The sequence below is a fragment of the Podarcis muralis genome, chromosome 4 (genome assembly GCF_964188315.1).
Source record: "Podarcis muralis chromosome 4, rPodMur119.hap1.1, whole genome shotgun sequence".
Lineage (NCBI taxonomy): Eukaryota > Metazoa > Chordata > Lepidosauria > Squamata > Lacertidae > Podarcis > Podarcis muralis.
In genome coordinates, this window is record NC_135658.1 from 38,721,538 (window position 1) to 38,743,217 (window position 21,680).

Here is a 21,680-nt window from a genome sequence, read left to right on the forward strand (position 1 = left end):
AGTCCTTTCTGCAGTCCTATCTCCCACTTGCCTTCTTTATTCTCCCCATATCCCAAATCATTATTTCTTCTCTGTATCACCAAAGGTCTCTCTGAACCCTATATCAATCCCACCTCCCTCTTTGTACCTTTTCTTACTCTACTGGTTTCTCTCTCCCACTTCCTCTCTTATCTATGCTGCTTCTTGAGTTCAGTGGCAACCACACGCAAGGCTTTCGGTCTCCCAGTAATGTGAAGGAACATCAGCCATTGTGATCTATGCATGGACTGGGGGGCAGCAACAGGCTGGGGAAAAATAGTACTAAGTCCCCCACTCACTTCCGTAGTGAGGAAGAACAATGGAGAAGGTGGTGTTCTCCCATGCACACTTTGAAGAACTGAGATTCCCACAAAGTTGTGGGAAAGGACTACATATTATGAATTCAGGAGGCCACAAATGGTCCTGGTGGAAGTTGCAGTTGATCCACAGGTCTTGCCTTTTGCAGGGCTGTTCCAGACAGCATCAAATAATAGATATTCACTGGGCGAGGAAAAAAGGGGAGATTTAAATTTGATTTACTTATCAATAGTCTAGCAAATCATCTTGTTCTTTCTAAGATCGGGTAAATCTGTGGCTTGGGAACTAATTCCCAACATTCCACTTTCACATAATCATAATAATCATAGAAAGCTTTGAAAAGAACAAATGACATATAATATATTCCATAGTGGAATACAAGGTTCGTATTTGCACAAAATATTCATGAATTTTGCCAAATAAACTCATATTTAGTGAGAATGTGCCAACCATGAGATTGTTTTGTCTTATAAATCACAAACGGTCCCCAAGCAGAAGAAAAGTCAGATGGGTCCACATCATCCCTAGTGGCACATATTTTATGAGTCAGTTTTTCAGAAATGGCAACGAACATGACTTTTTAAAACCATAGGTCCATAGATCTTAGCTATTACCATTGCAAATTATGATTACAGCAAGCCAGGAAAAAGAAAAGGTAATTTCTGTGTGGTGGTGATGAGCCTGTAGAATAGTGTGACATCTGAACTGAATTGTTAGCATGATTAACACGATGGGTGAAAACCTCAAGACGTATACTCCAGAGTAGTGGAAATCTGCACACACAGTTTGTGTGATATGTTAATCACGGTACAGTCCTTGTCGTAACTAGCTAATAAATGTTCCAGGTTCTTCTAACACAGCAGTAGCACTGATGCTTAACTCTTGTTGAGAAATATAGTGTAAGAACGCAAGCTGGGTTATAGACACTTTAAGAGCCATTGCTAGGTTAGAGTTACGGCATTTTCCAAATTCCAAATAGAGACATAATAATCTCATAATATTACACTCCCAAACAAGGTCTTGCTGTCTTGCCTTTATAGCCTTGCTCTTAATAGATATGCACATGCACGAACAAGAAAATACATCTACATATTTAATACCTTTGTATAAACAGGTGCATATCATTAACTGAAATTAATGCCTGTAGCCTTTTCATGTATAACACAGTCACGGTGTAAAGTATAGTCACACTGTACATCATTTCTAAAGCCTTGCACATGCTTCACACATATTTGGAAGAAATGCCTGTGGAGATTGCTGCAGTCCTGCGAAGCTGTGCGCTTGTGTTTCTGGTTCACATGGAATTATTACCTGCACGGTCACGAGGATGCTCAAGCCAGAAGATAATCATACTGAACAAATTCAGTAGTACTGCTCCATCTGTAATTCCTGATTGGAATCCAGAATTTATTCCTCACTCCCCATTGGTTGGCCAGGGAAGGAAAAACCTGCAGGCAAAACAACCCATCACCTGAAATGTATAGAAGAGGGAAAGAGATAGAACCTACTCGCATGAGACACAGGCCTATGACCAGGATTTGTAATCTCAGTAACAGTTGCTGAGATCAGACTGCATCTACAGGAGGAGAGAGAACATAGAAACCTGCCTTAGACCATCAGACCATTGGTCACTCAAGCTAGGTACTGTCTACACCAGAGTTCCCCAAACTTGGGTCTCCAGCTGTTTTTGGACTACAACTCCCATCCTCCCTAGCTAGCAGGACCAGTGCTCAGGGAACATGGGAATTGTAGTCCAAAAATAGCTGGAGATCCAAGTTTGGGAAAGCCTGGTCTCCACACTGACTGGCAGTGGCTCTTCAGGGTTTCAGACAGGAATCTTTCCCAGCCCCACCTGAAGATGACAGGGATTGACTCTGAGATTGTTTGCATGAAAAATCCACTAAACTAAGGTCCTTCATACACAAGTTCTGTGGAAGAGAGCCCTCTTTGGGTTCTACAAAAGAAACTTCTTAAAGAGTCTTCTTCTTCGTCGTCTTCTTCTTCTTCTTCTTGGTCCTTGCATTGCCTTTCACACCATCACTTGACATGCCCCCTTTAAACAACAGACTTAAAACAGTTTGACATGGCCAACAGGTGCACCTATTCACAGGTAGGTTTATTTGCAGACAGGCACCCAAGCCACTGCTTCAAGCACCCCATTTATACTTGTGTCTTTCCCCTCATTTCTGTTCTAATATTTACATATGCAAACTTGAAACATTCATAGATGAATTTGCTTGGGAGAAGTGCATGATAAATCTCTCTCTCTCTGGCTTATCAGTTAACCACAGGGTGTATTCTTCTATGGTGTTTTGAATAAGATTACTGTATATGGTAAAAGATATGCAGGTAGTATCTAGCACTGTATTATACTTATTTTTTTCTGCTTTCTCAATACGGAGTATTCCTCTCTTTCTTATTTCTTCTTCTGCTGCTATATGACCTTTTTCATGTACAAAGTATGAATTATTGTGTTGCAGTCTGTTATAGTTCTTTCACAGTCTTCTCTCTCTTTCTCTATATATAGAGAAAGTTCGCCAGAGGCAAAAGGAAGTTATAAGTTCTTTGTTTCTTTTTAATAAGTCACTTATATTACAAAACTGAAGTGAGTGCCAAAGTCATTTTGAAGCAATATTTAACCATCGCTCCAAAGCCATCAAAGTGAGAAAATCAGTTAAGGCTGATGCTCTAACTTGAATTCACAGTGAAAGAAAATAAACACCAGATGCTAGGGGGGTGGACGTGATATACAGAATTAAAATTATACACACTATTACACAACAACTACTGCTGTGTTGATCCCAGAAGATGGAATGTTGACTTGCTCAAATGGAAATGAACAAACACCAAGTATCGTAATGAAATACATAATGACGAGGGTTATCACCAAAGCATTCGCAAGGGCAAAGTCCTAGCTGAACCCAAAACAAAAGTTTATGAAATAATCACAGCATCAAAGGGACCTGAGAAGAGGGGTGCCCTGTTCCTATTTGTAAGCACCAATGGGGTTGCTGGTGGAAGAGTGCTATAACACAAGCCAACTGGTGATAGCTCACTTTGGAAATGCTGACACCCTACTGGGGCAGGAGAGGAAAGGGGTAGAATGGTGGATCAGGAGTGGGTTGTTTGGCTGTAAGTTATGGCCAACTGGACCGTCTCTCCACCTGTTCCTCCACCAGCATCCCATCATACTAAACTGTTCTCGAAGAGTAGATAAGAAAATAATTTAAAATACAATATGCGCAGTAAGTTGCAATGCCATTACCAATTCAGTAATTACAGTTTATTCAAAATAGCCATTTCCCCAAAGGAAAGAACATGACTGTCTAAATGGCTTGGATAATAAGACTATGATTCCATAAATTTACAGCCACTGAACTCACCTGTGGGAGAGATCTTTCACTTTATGTTGGGACCTCTTCCAAGTTCTCTGCTACGTGCAGAAAAGAGACCGGAAGGATCAGTCTCTTACTTCATCCTGTAGTCCAGTGACCCTTGGAAACAGTGAGAATCTCTGTTGATGCTTCTATGTGTCTCCCAAAGCAGACAGGAAGTGAGACTGAAGCCTCCTTGTTATCCTCCACTCCCCTGTCTTCAGCGGATACCAAAGAGTTAGAAGAAAGCCAGGATTTGTCTCTCACACCCAGCGTACAGGGACAGAACACTCCCATGTCCACATTCTCTGCAATGCGAGAGAACTCGGGGAAGGGGAGAGGTTTCTGACTTTGAGATGGCACATAGGAGCAGCGATTCCCAGAAAGAGTGATGTGGTTGCCACCGGTCATTTGGCAGCTACATTTGTAGACCCCTGCCATATCGCTAATTCTCTACTGTACTCTAAATGCATGTATAGTACAATCATATAGGGACACAGGTGGCGCTGTGGTCTAAACCACTGAACCTCTTGGGCTTGCTGATCAGAAGGTTGGCGGTTCAAATCCCCGCGATGGGGTGAGCTCCCATTGCTCTTTCCCAGCTCCTGCCAACCTAGCAGTTCGAAAGCACACCAGTGCAAGCAGATAAATAGGTACCACTGTGGCAGGAAGGTAAACAGCGTTTCTGTGCGTTCTAGTTTCCGTCACGGTGTTCTGTTGCGCCAGAAGCGGTTTATAGTCATGCTGCCCACGACCCAGAAAGCTGTCTGTGGACAAATGCCAGCTCCCGCGGCCTGAAAGCGAGGTGAGCACCCCAACCTCATAGTCACCTTTGACTGGGCTTAACCGTCCAGGGGTCCTTTACCTTTACCTTTTACCTTACAGTCTTATACACTGTACTTTCCTATTGAGTTTTACTCATTTTCCATAAGGTTCCCCCCCCCCCCCCAGATTGCAGCTCTTAGAGTGGCTTTACAAGAATAAACCTTTAAAATACCAAACCCTAAAGTATGCCTGTTATACAATCCCAGCATAAGACTAACGACCTGGATAAACGAAAAGGAGTTTGCTTGCTTATGGGAAAGAAAATAACAGATGTGGCATCAAGCCACATTTTGCAGGAGAGGATGGCACAAGTGAACCAGCTCTGTCTTTGGCCACTATCTGTTATGGAGGTGGCCTGACCAGAGTCTCAGAGGCCTAAGTGTTCTTACAGCGGAATGGATGATGTTGCCTTAGGTTGGGAATAGGCATCTGTTCCAGTGTTCCTTAGTAGGTTGTTCAAAGCCTGGCTAAAATAAAATATATTTTGCAGATTTGGAAACTGCAAACGTATACAAGAATAGGGAAGAAATAACAAAATTTGACTAGCTTTTACTCACTATTTAACTTCACTGCCATCCTAAAGTTAAAAGAAACATTCTCTGTGCTCTTACAAATATGTGTTTTTCTCACAATTCTTAATAGAATATTAGTGACAAAATTAATTATGTACTTGAAGGCTTCTTTAAGTCACATTGCACAGGCCCCATTCAGATTGTATGGCTTCCAGCATAGGTGCAGAATTATGAACTTAAAAGTTCTTCCGTGTAAAAAAAAACAAGACCCCACAGACCACCCCCCCCCCCATGCCACATTCATAGAAATTAGTACTCTAGGGAGAAAAACAGACAGCTTGGTAATTTTACAAGGTTTAGTCATATGCTAAAGAAATAGCATCCACACCTGCAGTCGGAACAGGTATAGTCTCAACACACCTGTATCATTTTATTGTTCTGAATATGTAGACTGGCTCTTCCAGTAATAGGTTATTTAAGAGAAAAGGAACAAACTAACTTTGGCACCTGAAAAACCCTAGACCTTGATTAATAAAACCTTAATTTGATGTGTGTATGTTTTCTATAAGCTGCCTTGAAAGAGCTTTTAGCTTTGAGAGGCGGCCTACAAATAGCTCTGAAACATTTTTACATTTGAACTGGATTCAAAATCCATACCTGTGTGTCAGTGGGATGTATACTTTCAGTTGTACCAGGAGCTACGGGGTGGGAGAAAAGGCCAACTAATAGCTGCGGCGTATTCCAATTTACAGCTACCCCATGGTCTGTAACTTATGTTACACAACCTGAAATCACTGAGAACTCCCCAGCACTTCACACTGCAGACTCTTCTTCGAGCTCTCTACCTTTTGCCCTTCAAGCACAGCATGTTCCAAACAGGAAGGAAGGAATAATGCAGTTTGGCCTAAAGCTGCTCCTGTTAGGAGGTGCTTTTTCTTTGCCTACCTACGGCTCCTTTATGTTCTTTGCTCCATTTCAAGTCAGGATTTTGACAGAATTGTCGGAAGTAGCAGAATCTGGCTAAGACAACGGCCACTCCTTCATCAGCCACATCAAGATCTACCTAGTCTGGCACCTTGTTCCTAGCTAGATGTTTCTGAGAAGCTCAAAAGCAGGTTTTAAAAACAAAGAAGGAAACCAGCATCCCTCTGGCATTGCTTGTACCCAGCATCTGATATTGACTTTGCTACTTCTGCCTTGCAGGCTCCATTTAAAGCCCATGGCTGTTAGCCACAATAAATCCATTATCCACATATTTGTTTAATACCAAGTATTAAGGATACAATCCAAAGTACATTTACTAGGAAATATAGGCTGTCCACACATTACCGTTTATGCTACCTCTAGTATTTGAAGAGGGTGGCGCTGTGGGTAAAAGCCTCAGCGCCTAGGGCTTGCTGATCGAAAGATCGGCGGTTCGAATCCCCGCGGCGGGGTGTGCTCCCATTGCTCGGTCCCAGCGCCTGGCAACCTAGCAGTTCGAAAGCACCTCCGAGTGCAAGTAGATAAATAGGGACCGCTTACTAGCGGGAAGGTAAACGGCGTTTCCGTGTGCGGCTCTGGCTCGCCAGAGCAGCGATGTCACGCTGGCCACGTGACCCGGAAGTGTCTGCGGACAGCGCTGGCCCCCGGCCTCTTGAGTGAGATGGGCGCACAACCCTAGAGTCTGTCAAGACTGGCCCGTACGGGCAGGGGTACCTTTACCTTTACCTTTTAGTATTTGAAGCAGTGGACACACAATATTCGCCACAATCCATATCTATCCTGTAGTTTCTTGAGGAATACTGCTGTTGGATGCGTTTCCCCTCACATCAGCTTCCATCCACTTTGAAAACATATTATTTATTATTATTATTATTTATTGAATTTAGATACTGCCCTATACCCGGAAGTATCAGGGCGGTTCACAGAACAAAATACAAATCCACAAAATTCATAATCAGAATAAAAACAACAAACCAATAACCCTGTCAAACCCCCCCACATTTTTAAAGGGCATAGAATGTTAATAAGATCAACCAAAGGCCTGGTTGAAAAGGAATGTTTTGCCTGGCACTTAAAGGTGTATAATGAAGGCACTAGGTGAACTTCCCTGAGAAGGGCATTCCATAGACGGGGAGCCACTGCAGAGAAGGCCCATTCTCGTGTTGCCACCCTCCAGACCTCTTGAGGCACACGAAGGAGGGCCTCAGAAGATGATCTCAGGGTCCAGGTAGGTTCATATGGAAAGAGGCGGTCCTTGAGGTATTGCAGTCCTGAGCCATTTAAGGCTTTATATGTCAAAACCAGCACTTTGAATTGGGCCTGGAAACTAATTGGTAGCCAGTGCAGTCAGACCAGGATTGGTGTAATATTCTCATGGCCACTGAATTCTGTACTAGCTGAAATTTCCAAACCGTCTTCAAAGGCAGCCCTATGTATAATGCATTACAGTAATCTAACCTTGAGATTATCAGAGCATAGACAACAGTAGTTAGGCTATCCCTGTCCAGATAGGGGCATAGCTGGGCCACCAACTGAAGCTGATGGAAGGCAGTCTGAGCCACTGAGGCCACCTGAGCCTCGAGCGACAGCAAAGGATCCAGGAGTACCCCCAAGCTACGACTCTGCTCCTTCAGAGGAAGTGTAACCCCATCAAGAGCAGGCGATCTCTCACCCATCCGGTCTAGGGAACCACCCACTAACAGCGCCTCAGTCTAATCTGGACTGAGTTTCAGTTTGCTGGCTCTCATCCAGACCATTACCGAGGTAAGACACTGGTCCAGCACTTCCACTGTCTCATCTGCAGATGTAAAGCAGAAAGAGAGCTGAGTGTCATCAACATACTGCTGACAACGTACTCCAAACCTCCGGATAACCCCACTCAGTGGTTTCATATAGACATTAAACAATGTAGGGGGTAGGACTGAGCCTTGCAGAACCCCACATTGAAGATTCCATGGGGCGGAAAAGCATTCCCTAAGCAACACCCTCTGGGAATGAAATTCCAGTGGGACTGGCAACACCGCAAAGTGGTGCCAACCACTTAGGCAACATTCACTTCATAGGGAAGCTGAGACAGCCCTTGCACATGTGCAGAAGAAAGCTTCATGAATAGTATTTGGGGGCTTACAGATGTGGTGAAACCAAAGAGGTAATGCATATCAGATGAAAGCATCCCTGCCTCCTATCTGGTGTGAACAGTAACATGCAAATGGAACTTGAAACACAGCAGGGGGAAAATAATTTTGTTGCATTGTAAGCTGGAATACGGGTGGTGCTGTGGGTTAAACCACAGAGCCTAGGGCTTGCCGATCAGTTTGATCAGAAGTGCATGTATAGTACAATCTTATAAGGACGCGGGTGGCGCTGTGGTCTAAACCACTGAGCTTCTTGGGCTTGCCGATCAGAAGGTGGGCGGTTCGAATCCCCGCGAAGGGGTGAGCTCCTGTTACTCGGTCCCTGCTCCTGCCAACCTAGCAGTTCGAAAGCACATCAAAGTGCAAGTAGATAAATAGGTACCGCTCCGGCAGGAAGGTGAATGGTGTTTCCGTGCACTGCTCTGGTTCGCCAGAAGCGGCTTAGTCATGCTGGTCACATGACCCGGAAGCTGTATGCTGGCTCCCTCGGCTAATAAAGCGAGATGAGCGCCACAACCCCAGAGTCATCTGTGACTGGACTTAATGGTCAGGGGTCCCTTTACCTTTAAGCTGTTAATGTGTGCATAGTCATAATTGAATCAATGGGACTTACTAAGTAAAGGTGCTTAGGTTTGGGCAATAAATGACAGAGAAAACATGCTTTGTGACCTGTTTGTTCCTTTAAAAAAGAAAGTTTGCCGAGTTGCACAGAGACTTGATAATAAGAATATCAAACTATGTAGACAGTGATACCCAATAAGCAGAAATCCCAGTATTGAATCACATTTGTGAAAACACACTTATTTGGCATCCTTATACTCTCTGCAAATCTATCAGGCAGGTGTTTCCAAAATGTGCTACAATGTTTTTTGGGATTGAAGTCTCAACAGGTAGTTTGTGTTCAGTTTAAAAGATTGTATATGAAAACAGAAAAATTACACAATTCAAAAATTGATTTTGTTAACTCTCTCAGTTAATTTGCTCTTCCTGATAATAAAGCTAAGCAAGTTCACATAATTGGAAACTTAATTCTTATTTACTCTAACGTGATTTGCAAACCATGCTTTTACAAAGTACCATTCGGATTCTCTTAATGTGTAGTACATACATATATACACTATTCTCAAACTTCTCTTCATCTGAGCATCCCCTCAACAACTGTGTTTCACTGACAGTTTTCTTCAAATGCTCTGAATGAGATGCTGAACCATTTTATTGGGAGTCAAAAGAACCTCCCTGGATGAAGCGAGTATTGCAAAATCAGGTTCTTAGTATCTGCAAGCATCTCCATCTCACACTCAAGATCTGTTCATAAACATCCTTCTGCCTTCCCTTCATCTCCAAACCCATTATTTGCTAAAGAGATCTGATTGGCTAAGAGGATTGGGAACATGATACCCTGCTTTTCACTGGTGCCAGTTCTAATCTGTTTCCACAGTGCAGCAAGGAATGAAGCTTACGCCCATCCCACATCTTCGATGGACTGTGCAAAATGAGTTTTGTTGCAGTCTTATTGGCAGAGGGCAAATGCCCACATCCTAGACATGACCACAGAAACGGGCAGTAGTAGTTGGGATGCAGGTTACAGAAGGAGAGAGCTACCGTACCTTCTGTCACTTTCAGAAAAAGGCTGCAATAGATGGACAGGGAAGTAAAGGAAAGCTTGCACTGTCACTACCTTCATTAACCCCCATCTCCCCGCACGCTTTGAACGGATGCAGAAGGTGCAACTGCTGCAATTGTCAAGCCCGTATCTTTCACCAGCAATTAAATCTGCTGATAAACAAGCATTTAATTTTCCAGTAACTGGTTGCCACATCTAACTTTGTCAGGTAGCCTGTAACCTTTCCTCCTTCATTCCGGGTCACATGTCCTTTTCCATTCACGTCCGAAAACTCTAATTCCAAACTACTTTTTCCTTTCGTGGTTGCTGATTATTTTTTTTTAAGCGGCAAAGGGGGCGGGGAACGAGGGAGGACCAGAAGGTGAACCTACTGGTGTTAACATTCTCCTGCTGCGTCGTTAAGCGCTCCTGAACTCAGGTGATTATTTGGAGCCATGCCACGGCTGGAAGAAGAAGATGATGAGGAGGATGAAGAAGAGTGTCGGGTATTTGCTTGCTGGCTGACGGTCGTTTGCAAAACAACCCTGTCGCCTTTCTGTCTCTTGCTGTGCTCCTGGTGCTTCTTCCAGCTGGTCGGAGGAGGATTCTCGGAGGGTCCTAGCGTGGAAGGAGAAAGAGCGGGGCTGGCAACGGTTTGCGGACGGAAAACCAGCAAGCCTGTATTTTTCACCAGCCACGAAGGACTTAATAACCACCCAGAGTAAAACTGGCAGACGAGGCAAAGGAAGGTAGAGAAGGGGAAATCATGGAGAGGAAAAGGAAACTCAATCGTGGTTAGAAGCAAAGAAAAAGAAAGAAATGCTACAGAGGAAAGAGGGGTTGCTGGAAGAAAAATAGAAATGAAAGTATAAAAAACAGAGAGTGAGAAGCACTGATTATCTCTCTCTGCCCCGCCCCCCGCCTCTAAAAACCCCCCTCCTAATTTGCAAGTAGGGAAGGGGAGGGGGAGGAGCGGCATGTACCACTAATTCTCAAAGGGAGGGGGAGGGAGCCATTGTGACATACCCTCCGCTCCCACCTTCCCGCTCCCGGGTGCCAAGCTTCCTCGTCGGAGGCGTCGATTCGTTCAGACCGGGGACGTCCCGTCAGAGCAAGGCCTTCAGGGAAAGAGAAGCGCCAAGGAGGGGGGGACCCGCGCTCTCAACGCCCCTCCCCTCGCGGTTGGGATGGTCCGTCCCGTTCCTTCGGTGGGAGGAGGAGGAGGAGGAGGGGCAGCGGGCGCGACGCCTCCCCGCGCGGCGACACACGGACCCGGCGCTGCGAAGGGAAGGAGGCGGAGGAGGAGGCTGCGCTGCCGAGCCGTAGCGGCGGCGGTTGCTGCTGCTGCTGCCGAGAACGGAGCCCCCAGCATGGCCGGGTCCATTGTGGCGGCGGACGCTCCGCCGGCTCCTCCCGGCCGCCGCCGCCGCTCGTCCTCTTCCCCTCCATCTCGGCTCTGTTGCCGCCGCCGCCGCCCGGCTGCGCCCGCCCTGCCCGGCTTGCTCTCGCTGGGCTTGCTCCTCTCCCGCGTCTGCTGCGGTGAGTCGCCGCAGAAACTTTTCTCTTTTTTTCCGCGAAGGGGGCGGCGGCGGCGGCTCCTCTCCGGACCAAACCAGTTCCCTCTCCCCCTCCACCCTCTCCCCTCCGTCGTCCGAGCGCGGGGCGCGAAGGGGCCGCCGCTGTGGGAGGGACGGAGGTTGAGAAAGAGCGAGCGAGGGAGGGAGGGAGAAGTGGCGGGCGGGACTTCGGGGAAACTTTTCCCTCAGCCGCTAGTCGGGAGAAGTTGCGTGTCCGGTGGAGGCGAGGTGGGCCAAGCCGGAGGCGAGAGACCCCGGCCGGGGGTGGGGGGTGGGGAGTGCCTCGCGTGTTTTCATGAGAGGAAATGGAGGAATCCACCTCGAGGGTCCTTCCCGCCCCCACCCCTTTTTCAACATTTCGCGAAGGGGGGCTGGAGGGTGAGCTTGTTCAGTGTGTGTGGGGGGGGGGCGGCGGCGGCTGCTTCTGGGTGTGGCGCTCGAGGGGGGCTTCTTGTGAAGGGGGGGGGGCGCGAAGCCGGGCAAGAGAAAGAGAGTTGTGGGGCGTCGAAGAGCAAGGGATGTGTGCGAGGGTGTGTCTTGTCTGCAGCTCTGCTGAGATAAATATTCGTTTTCTCTTGCGATCGTTAAAAGGCACACACATACACAGAGGCAGCGCTTTCCGAGCCCGCGGCTGCGCTAGCACGATCAACATCGCCATCCGTTACAGTGGCGGGAGGTTCCCCCTGACTTCGGTAGGCGGGAGCCTCGAAGGTCCGCAGCTCTTTTTTTATAGTTTGTGTGTATTTGTGCGTTGCCAACCCCGCGCATCTGCTATTCCGGGAGCGCTCCTCTGCCCGGCGTCGGCGCGCAGGCGGAGAGAGGGAGCGTGTGTGTCCCGCCGCCTTGTTGTGTTTTGTTGTCGGCGCTGTTGCTGGGAGTTGGAGCTGTTGGGATTCCACTTGTCACTTGGAGCCGCCGCCGAGACCGTTACGTCCGGCATTCTGGGAGCTGCGCTGGCTGGAAGCTGCTCTCGCTCGTCTCCGTTCTGTCTCGGCTGATGACGGGGCAGCCGTGATTTGTGGGCAGGACAGGCCGATGCCATGATGTAGCTGGCCGCCGCCCTTTTAAATGCACCCCCTCCCGGTCTCTCTCTCTCCCCACACCCCCAATCCCGTCTTAGGGAAAGCCCCTGACTTCAAAAACAACTGGTGTGCTTTGCCAGAATTGGCCAATAGCCAGTTTGATGGTGAGCAGCAGGTGCTGAAGCAAATGCGAATATGTGGGGATGGCTTATCTTGGAAGCACTCGTTTCAGGGTCTGTTCGTAGAATCGTAAAGGGAGCACAGGGGTCATCTAGTCCAACCCCTGTGGAGGACTCCATAAGGAGAGTCAAATCAGCTGAGTGCTCCACTCCTCATTACACAGCTGTTAACAGAGTCCTCCAGACTCTGATATACACCTGAAGATAATTGTAGGGTAGTGCAACAGATGCTTGTGGATTTACCAGAAAAGTGATGTGTTTCATGCATGTGTATACATCACTTCATGTCTACCTTAGTTTGTGCAAAAGCCAGAAATCCTATAGACCTCTGACTACAATATTTTCAATGCTAGTTTAATACATGCTTTTTAAAATTATATTTTATTTGCAGGTGAGGTGCTTAATAGCTATTTGAGATAATTTGCTCCTAGAAGATCCACACTTTGTCCTTAAATTCCTCCTGGCCGCTTTCAAAGCAGTTGTTTAATGTTTGGCTCTAAACATTTCCAGGTGCTAGATATGATTGTAAACAATTACATTCACCGCCTTCAGTGTTATGGTACGCCACCATTTCTGCATGATATCTCAGTGAAAATTCCATTAAAGACAGCAGGCTTCAGTTGATTTGATCTTTTTTAACTTAAAATTATAGAGTTGGAAGGGACTCTGAGGGTCATCTAGTCCAACCCCCAGCAGTGCAGGAATCACAACTAAAGAAACCGTGACAGATGGCCATCCAACCTCTATTTAAAAACTTCCAGGGAAGGGGAGTCCTCCACTTTCCGAGGGAGTCCGTTCCACTGTTGGAACAGCTGTTATTGTTAGGAAGTCTTTCCTGATGTTTCGTCAGAATCTACTTTCTTGTAACTTGAAGTCATTGGTTTGGGTCCTACCCTGTGGAACAGGATAAAACAAGCTTGCTCCATCCTCCATGTGACAGCCCTTTAACTATTGGAAGATGGCTATCATATCTCCTCTCAGTCTCTTCCTTTCCAAGCTAAACATACCCAGCTCCCTTGATGGTTCCTCATAAGGCTTGGTTTCGGACCCTTGATCATCTTGAGCACCCTTCTCTGCACACGTTTCAGCTTGACAGTCAATATCTTCTTAAATTGTGGCACCAATAACTGGACACAGTACTCCAGATGTGATCTGAACAAGGCAAAATAAGAGCAGTACTATGACTTCCATTGATCTGGACAGTATACTTCTGTTGGTGCAGCGTAGAATAGCATTGACTTTTTCTGCTGCTGCATCACACTGTTGTGCATGTTAAGATTGTGGTCAACTAAGACACAGATCATTTTCAGGTGTGTGTGTTATACAATCACCTGCATCCCTTTTTCTCATTCTTGATAGTATTACTAGTCATCACAGCTTTTTCCAAAATTGAAAGCTGAGGAGTTGGCTTATTTACAGCTCTTCATCTGAAGATTTTTAAATCTTCAACAAAAGGACTAATGTAATGAGGTATTCAAGTTCAGCTATATAAGTAAACATGAAATATTTACAAATCACCATAATATTACAACATTAATCAGAAAAATTAACACACACTGGCTCATCCTCCTCCGAATCTGTATTTAAGACTATCTGTGAATTAGAGGTTGGTAATGTGACATTTTTAGTCCTTTAGCAGGTACCAAGAGTGATAAGTTGTTCAATATCAAAATATTAATAACGTAACTATCATTTTAAGTTGTGCACATCTTTGAATTTTGTGGTGGTGTTCTTGGCTCAAAACTTACCAAAAGTGTTTTGAAATGTGTATTTTAGAAGAAAGTATGTTTAGAAATTCATACACTGAGGTAAAATACACTTATGTATGTTGTGATAAAATAGGAACATATAGCTGAATTCATCTGCACAGATTCCCCCTCCCCAATCCAGTGATAGACAGCATAGACTCCTGAAATGCATTTCAGTCATGAAGGGAATGGAGCTGGGCTGGATAAGGACCTGCTGAGTCCTAAGCTGATCCAGCTACTGGCCCAGCTGGCAGTGGATCATATATGTCTCTGCTGTGCCAGCCTGGAGATGCTGCAGTGACAGTCAGCATTCTTAATTGAATTCATGAGGACTGCAACGTTGTTGTGCCTAAGATACTGAGATGTGAACCATCTAGTCAGGGGTTTAGATCTTATCTCTACCATGAACTCAGTAGATGACCTTAAGCAAACCACTCTTGGCCTTGGTCCCCATCTGGAATGTGGCTCTAGTAAAACTTGCCTACATTGCAACCGTCTTGTAAATACCACTGACAAGAATATACGTATGTAGTACTCTGAACACACTAAGTAAATCCTAAGTTAGTATTTATCCTAGAAGTATGCTTTAAGTTCCTTGAAGAAACCTAGCTATTGAATCTGTAATGTGTTGAATTACATATTGGAGATGATGAGGCATTAAACACTGAAGAATCGGGGAAAGCCAAATTCAGATTTTTGAGGTATTTTAGTAAAAGATTTACTTAGTGAAAATTCTCTGCACACCATGGCATGTGGCCAAATGTAGTTCTTGTTGAATGAATCCTTGTCATATCTGTCAAGGTACTTAGAATATTTCAGTAAAAAATTAAGAGAGCCATATTCTACAGGATCTTCCTCTCTTCTTCCTTTATATTGGCAGCACTGAATATTTTAATGAGGGGCATGAAAATGAAACTAGTTTCATGTCTATAATTTTCAGGAAGAATTTTGTTCTTTCCTATCATACTTTTTAATCCTGGAAAGTCTTTCATATATTTATCAACACAAATTAGCCTAAGGACTCTTCTGTAGCTCCAGAATGATAATGATTCCTTCCAATCAAAATTTTTGGCCCAGCGTTGAATTGAAATCTACTTTGGTTGCCCTAGCGGACCGCTTGTGCTGGGAAATGAGAATGTAAACTTGTTGATTTTCCTGGAGCTCTCAGTGACAGTTGATGGCACCTCATAGGATTTGTGTAGGAGGGGACTTTTTTCTATACATGGTTCCACTAATTTCTGGAGGGCTTGCTGCAGAAGGTGATGCTGGGGGACTGCAGCTCTGTCACTGAGGTGCAGCAGAGAGGATCTTGTTTTAGTATCTATATAAAATGGCTGAGTGAAGTCCAGAGACAGTTTGCTGAGCAATGTGTTGGTAACACCCACCTTTTTATCTCTTCTTTACCTTGGAGGCTAAGGAGACAAGGAATCTTGAAACTGTTTGAGTGTGAGACTTGATAGTATGTAAAAAAAATCAAACTTAATCCAGACAAGATGAAACTACTGTTGAGTGGGATATTTTTCTAAATCTGGATTTAGGTGATACAGATTGTTCTGGACATGGTTACACTCCCCCTCAAGGATTGGGTTCATAGTTTGGGCTGTTCCGTGACCAGCATGTTTGCCCTGGAGGCTCAGGTGACATCAGGACATAGGAGTGCCTTTTACTAGCTTCAGCTGGCACATTAGCTGTGATACTTCCTGGCTAAGTCAAACTTCACCCATCAATCATGCCCTAGGTAACCTACAGATTACTGCGGAAATGTGTGATAAAAACAAAACTGTGGTACAAAATGCTAGTGCCTAGCCTGGGTTGTGTGATTAGAACAAGTGGTTGGAGTCTTGTATTATCTGAGCTAATTTTCTTTGTTTCTAAGCTTAAGGTGCTGCTTTTAACCTTTAGAGCTCAACATGGCATTGTGACAGGAGGTCTTAAGGACCACTTTATGTGCCATCACTCTGTTCAACACCTGGGCCTTTGTGCCAGATGCCATTGCCAAATAAAGTCCAGTAGGCATCTACTAGAAGCAAGATCTTTGATAAGGGCTACCATGTAGAATGCCCACCCCAGAGATTTGCTGGGTCCTGTTTCTGTACTCCTGGCTGTAAACCTCCTTTCAGTAAGCTGCTGCTTGTTGTGGCTTGTTTATCTGATGTGCTTTTCCCGCTTTGTACTTCTTGTTGTATCATATATTGGTTTTATTTTGTGAGCGGCTTTGATTTTTATTCCTGATAAGGTGGGATATACATTATTAAAATAAACAGATATATCTGGAGTTTTTGGCTGTCAACCAAAGCTGCTGCAGGATAATAATTTCAGTGCTTATTTTATTTAAATGATTTATTATATCCTGCTTTTAAAATAAATTATTAAGCAGTTTGCTAGAATGAAATATGTATGCTAACATTATAATGCATGCATATATAATATATGTATACAAATTTAGCATTAATATCAGAATGAAACAGGTGGTACCATTAAAGTAATGATTATAAACTGCCTTCTATAATTTTTTTATAAGGTTTCAGCATCTCTCTCCAAATAGAGAGGGAGGATGTTCTGTATTACATTGAGTGAGAATTTCACCATTTCCATGCCACCACCAAGAAAGCCCTGGTCTTGCACTCCTCCACATTGAATATATACAAAAGGCAATCCAGAGAGTACAGCCTACAGTAGAGATCCTAACGTCAGGCAGGCTCATATGAGTGTGTGAAGATATTTAACTCTGTCAGAGTTTAATACCTTCACTACAAATAAGCAGCCAATATAACTGCTGTAGGATTGCTGCACTATGCTCTGACCATCTCCCCATATTTTGCCCCTTGTGAGAGGCAGCCTTGTGAGAGAAGAGCTGTAATAGTTTGGTCTGGGTGTAGCTGGTGCACAGGCCAAATCTGCCTCTTCTAGAAAGAACCATAGATTGTAAAAGTTGCTACTGGACGCCAGCACCACCTGGGCATCCAGGAGCAAAGAAAGGTGCTTCTAGATCCAGTATATGGCATACTTAATAATTTCAGGGGGATCACAACCTAATCTGAGACAGGATGCACAGCTCTTTGCAGACTAGCAGAACTTCCAGCAGCAATTCTCTGGATTAAATTTCAGTTTGTTCACTGAAGTTGAGCTGGGCAGGATGTGGTAGATAGTTTCTCCTTGCTAGCTGAAAATATGGCAGGACTTGAAATGATGTGGCAAAGTTAGCAGCCATCATATTGATAACCTTACCCAGCTTCTAGCGGTGATGAAAGCAAGGGAGGTAACTGTTGTGGGAGGCTACTTTAAGTTGGAAAAGACTGAGATAATTGGGTTCCCCCCTCTTATCCTTCCCCAAAGGCAAAGAGAGTTCAAGTTTGAACACTCCAGGAAAGAGCCTGTGGGGAAGAGTATTAGGAGAGGACAGGAGATAACTGTGACCACAAGAGGGCAATCCTGTCTAGGCAATCTGGTTTAGAGAGTTGGGGGTTTGTAAAAATGCTGGAAGGCAACTAGTTAAATAAAGACAGCTAACTCTTGATAGTTAAGAGATTTGGGCTTGCACTTTGAGAGTGGCTATATAATAGCTGGATGCGGGTGGCGCTGTGGGTAAAACCTCAGTGCCTAGGACTTGCCGATCGTATGGTCGGCGGTTCGAATCCCCGCGGCGGGGTGAGCTCCCGTCTTTCGGTCCCAGCTCCTGCCCACCTAGCAGTTCGAAAGCACCATTAAAAAAAGTGCAAGTAGATAAATAGGTACCGCTTTATAGCGGGAAGGTAAACTGCGTTCCGTGTGCTGCTCTGGTGCAGGCTCGCCAGAGCAGCGATGTCACACTGGCCACGTGACCCGGAAGTGTCTGCGGACGGCTCCGGCTCCCGGCCTGTAGAGTGAGATGAGCGCACAACCCTAGAGTCTGACAAGACTGGCCCGTACGGGCAGGGGTACCTTTACCTTTACCTTTATATAATAGCTATTCTGCATTGGCCTTCTTGCTTACCAAAACTACTACTGCACACTGACTCGGAGGTTTGCATCCCCATCCAGCCATGAAGCTCACTAGGTGACCTTGGGGCAGACACAGCCTCTTAGTCTAACCTACCTCACAGGGTTTTTGTGAGGAGCTCCTTGAAAGAAATGTGGTATGTAAATGAATTCAAGTAGAGCTTGAATGCTGAACCTGGTTCCTTCACATGGAGTACAACTCAATCTAAACAAGAGAGTGTTACTAAATCTCAAGTCAGGTTGTATACCCAGACATCAGTCAGGTTTATCATAGCTAACATAACTTTTGTCTTGTATGAATTAGGTAAGTTTTTGTTGCTTTGGCCCATATCTTTTTCTTCACAGTTTTAGAACTTCTCCATCAAATTCCTGGAAGACTATAAAAGAGTGAGCAAGATGTGCCATGGTCATACTGACCTCTTCCATTAGTTTAATTAGGGTTGCCATGTTTCAAAAATGGTTGAGATTTTTATTTTTGCCAAAGTTGCTGAGCTATGTATGTAGGTCAGTAACAAGGATAAGAACCCCGGTACCTGGCTGGAAGGCACATTGGAAGGGATAATTGGTCTCTTCATTTAGAAACTTACTCAACAGGGCCACCATTACTTGTGTGACAAACTTAGATTCCCATATGGGAGCTAATTGTTCTAAATAATAGTCTAACCTCTGCTTCCTTCAGATTTAGATTGAAGGATTCATTTCAAGGATGCATGAAGACAAACTATTCTGCTAGTTGACCTAATAAACTAGAATAGGGTTCATCTTTTTAATACTGTGTAGTAATGATGCTCCCTGTATATATGCAATGATTCTAGCAAGCTGATAGTCATTTCTTAGTTGCCAGACCAGGTTTTCAGTTGCTATGGTGATTTTCCAGCATTCAATTCTCTGGTAGATGAAGTCAGTGTTACTCAGGTTTATATTTTAAACTTAGTTCTCTCAATTTTAAAGTGTTTCCAACCACAGTCATGTAAATGATTTCATATTTCAGATCACAAAATGTTGCTTCCATTGAGATGAACTTAAAGGCTCTTGTTCAAAAGGCTTGTGGATTGTGAACGTTATCTTTAAGTTACTTTGCAGACATATAGTGAATTTTTTTGAGTTAAATGCTGTTAAGCATGAATGCATTTTGCTTTTAAGAACTACTTGGGATGGAAGTTGGCATGATCATGCAAGTCTCTTTCAGTTTCAGTGGAGAAGTTTAGTGTCCTGTCTTATCAAGTGGTGCAAGAGGATGTAAACTTTCTGGTACCTGTTATTATAACATCCCTGCTTTATTCAAACCTTTGCTGCTGTTTTAAATGACCACTTTCCTCCCTTCTCATGCCCGTGGTGTAGACACTGGTATTGTACAATCTGCTTTCTCACCCTGACTTCAAACAAATCTAGAATTGTGATGAGACACTACAAATCTTCCAGTGGGGCTTTGTGTGCACATGTGTACGTGTGATAAGAAATTACAACTCTACTATGTACATCAAATAATTCCATATCAATAGTTATGTAAGGGAACATAAACAGTACGGGCACTTAAAATCATTTCAAATTAGGTCTAATGTTGTCTTGAAATTTTGTGTTCTAGTAGTTATTAGATTTATGAAAGAATGGGATTTATAATCAGCTCAACTCTCTTTATGTGTTACAGAGTATGTTAATTTTGTTAGAAAATATATAATCCATATTTTTCTGCACCACTGGTGTACATTAGATCTGGTATAACCAGAGATTTCCAGTTAATTGCTATTTCTATCTTTGCTGCTGCAAATAATGTCATCATAATCTCAACATCTGTCTTATTCAAAGCACCTTTTATGCAGGCAGAAAACATGGGTTCAAAGCTGTATTGTATCAATTGCTATCATTTAAGCCACGGTTTAGTGGTATGTGGATGAGCCTCAGCAACTACCTTTCTCTTGCCACTTGGTGGGGATTAGTACTTTTGCCAAATTTACTTCTGGTTTCAAAGAATCACAGATTAGCATTATGTGCAAACCAAGAAACAAACAATGGGGAAGGGTGCCCAGGGGAGGAATGCATTGCAGCAGAGAGGGAGAAAATCCATTGTGCAAGCCAAAGTCTGTTGCATGAGCAGAGCAGATCTTCCCTGAACACAGAAGTAGTCTGCAAATGTGTGTAGGTACCAGTATCCCAGGAAAGTATGGTAATGTTCAAATTTCTGTCATCTGTACTAAACTTTTTATTGTAATATATCAAGCAAATCATTGCTAAAATTCCGGATAAAGGTAGTAATTTTGCTATGAGAAATTGCAATTAATAGCAGCTAAACTTTCACAATGGTAAAATACATGTGGACTCAATGATAACACAAATTTTCACACAAGAATAATGTGTGATGCAGAATGACTCATATTTTGTTCTCTTTCTACTTTTTTTCCACATTCAGGTGCCTTAGCTGGACCAAAAGTTGATCCACGTGTGAGAGCAGTATGGGGGAAGAGTGTTACACTGAAATGCATAATTGATATAAATGAAACATTAACACAGATTACATGGGAGAAAATGCATGGAAAGACTCCACAGACTATTGCTGTACATCATCCTGATTATGGATTTTCCGTTCAAGGAGAATATCAAGGAAGAGTATTTCTTAAGAATGCCTCACTTACAGATGCATCAATCATCCTAAAAAATATTACCTTCTCTGATTCTGGAGAATATGTATGCAAAGCAGCTACGTTTCCTCTAGGAAGTTCCCAGTCATCAACAACTGTAACTGTATTGGGTATGCTTATTTTTTATTTATTTTGTAGACATTCTACCTACATGTTTGAAGATCAGTATTAAAACTGGAGTTTGCAATAGGTGTTCCAGCACAAGAATTGTCACTTTTGTTTCAATACTTCTTGGAAGTCCTTGCTTTGTTTAGAAAATTAACTAACTAAAGCAGTGGAGATTCAACCTGGTAAAACAGTTATCTTCCTGGTCTTTTGGCTATTTCATACCTCATTGTGTTTCAGTTAAGGTGGATTTTTTCTTCCATTGATTAAAGTTTATGCTCCTTGTAAACCACATTGGAATCATTCTTGAAAAAAGTATAATATATACCTAAATATATCTAGATAAACTGGTTCGGCATTATGAAAATGGTAATGGCCAATGAGGTTTCCTGAAAGACCATTTGATTACCATTCCTGTCTTCCCTTACAGTGGAGAGCTGCAAAAGAGGGCATTACATGGGTGTTGTGGACCAATAATAGTTTCAGTATACAGTGGTACCTCTGGATGCGAACGGGATCCGTTCCAGAGCCCCGTTTGCATCCTGAGTAGAACGTAACATGCAACTGCGCAGGTCGAGTTTTGCCGCTTCTGCGCATGCGCGTGATGTCATTTTGAGCGTCTGTGCATGCCTGAGTGGCAAAACCCAGAAGTTACGCACTCCGTTA

At 43.9% G+C, this 21,680-nt stretch overlaps 1 protein-coding gene and 1 long non-coding RNA gene across 5 annotated transcripts in view; one reads left to right on the forward strand and one right to left on the reverse strand.

Moving 5' to 3' along the window:
• Window positions 1-9,117: 9,117 nt before the first annotated feature.
• LOC114595910 (uncharacterized) lies at window positions 9,118-10,865 on the reverse strand. Its single transcript, XR_003706375.2, has 2 exons — window positions 10,796-10,865; window positions 9,118-10,612 (listed from the first exon to the last, which is right to left on the reverse strand). It is a non-coding gene; the product is annotated as an uncharacterized LOC114595910 (long non-coding RNA).
• A 76-nt stretch (window positions 10,866-10,941) lies between these two features.
• The window catches only part of NECTIN3 (nectin cell adhesion molecule 3), a 42,402-nt gene continuing 31,663 nt past the window's right edge, over window positions 10,942-21,680 (forward strand). For 3 of the 4 annotated variants that reach the window (XM_028726737.2, XM_028726739.2, XM_028726736.2), the window contains exons 1-2: window positions 10,942-11,308; window positions 20,681-21,019. In XM_028726737.2, coding sequence (XP_028582570.2) covers window positions 10,957-11,308; window positions 20,681-21,019 — 691 coding nt within the window. In that variant the 5' untranslated portion in view covers window positions 10,942-10,956. The remainder of the gene's footprint in view (window positions 11,309-20,680; window positions 21,020-21,680) is intronic. The other variant, XM_028726740.2, reaches the window with a different exon arrangement.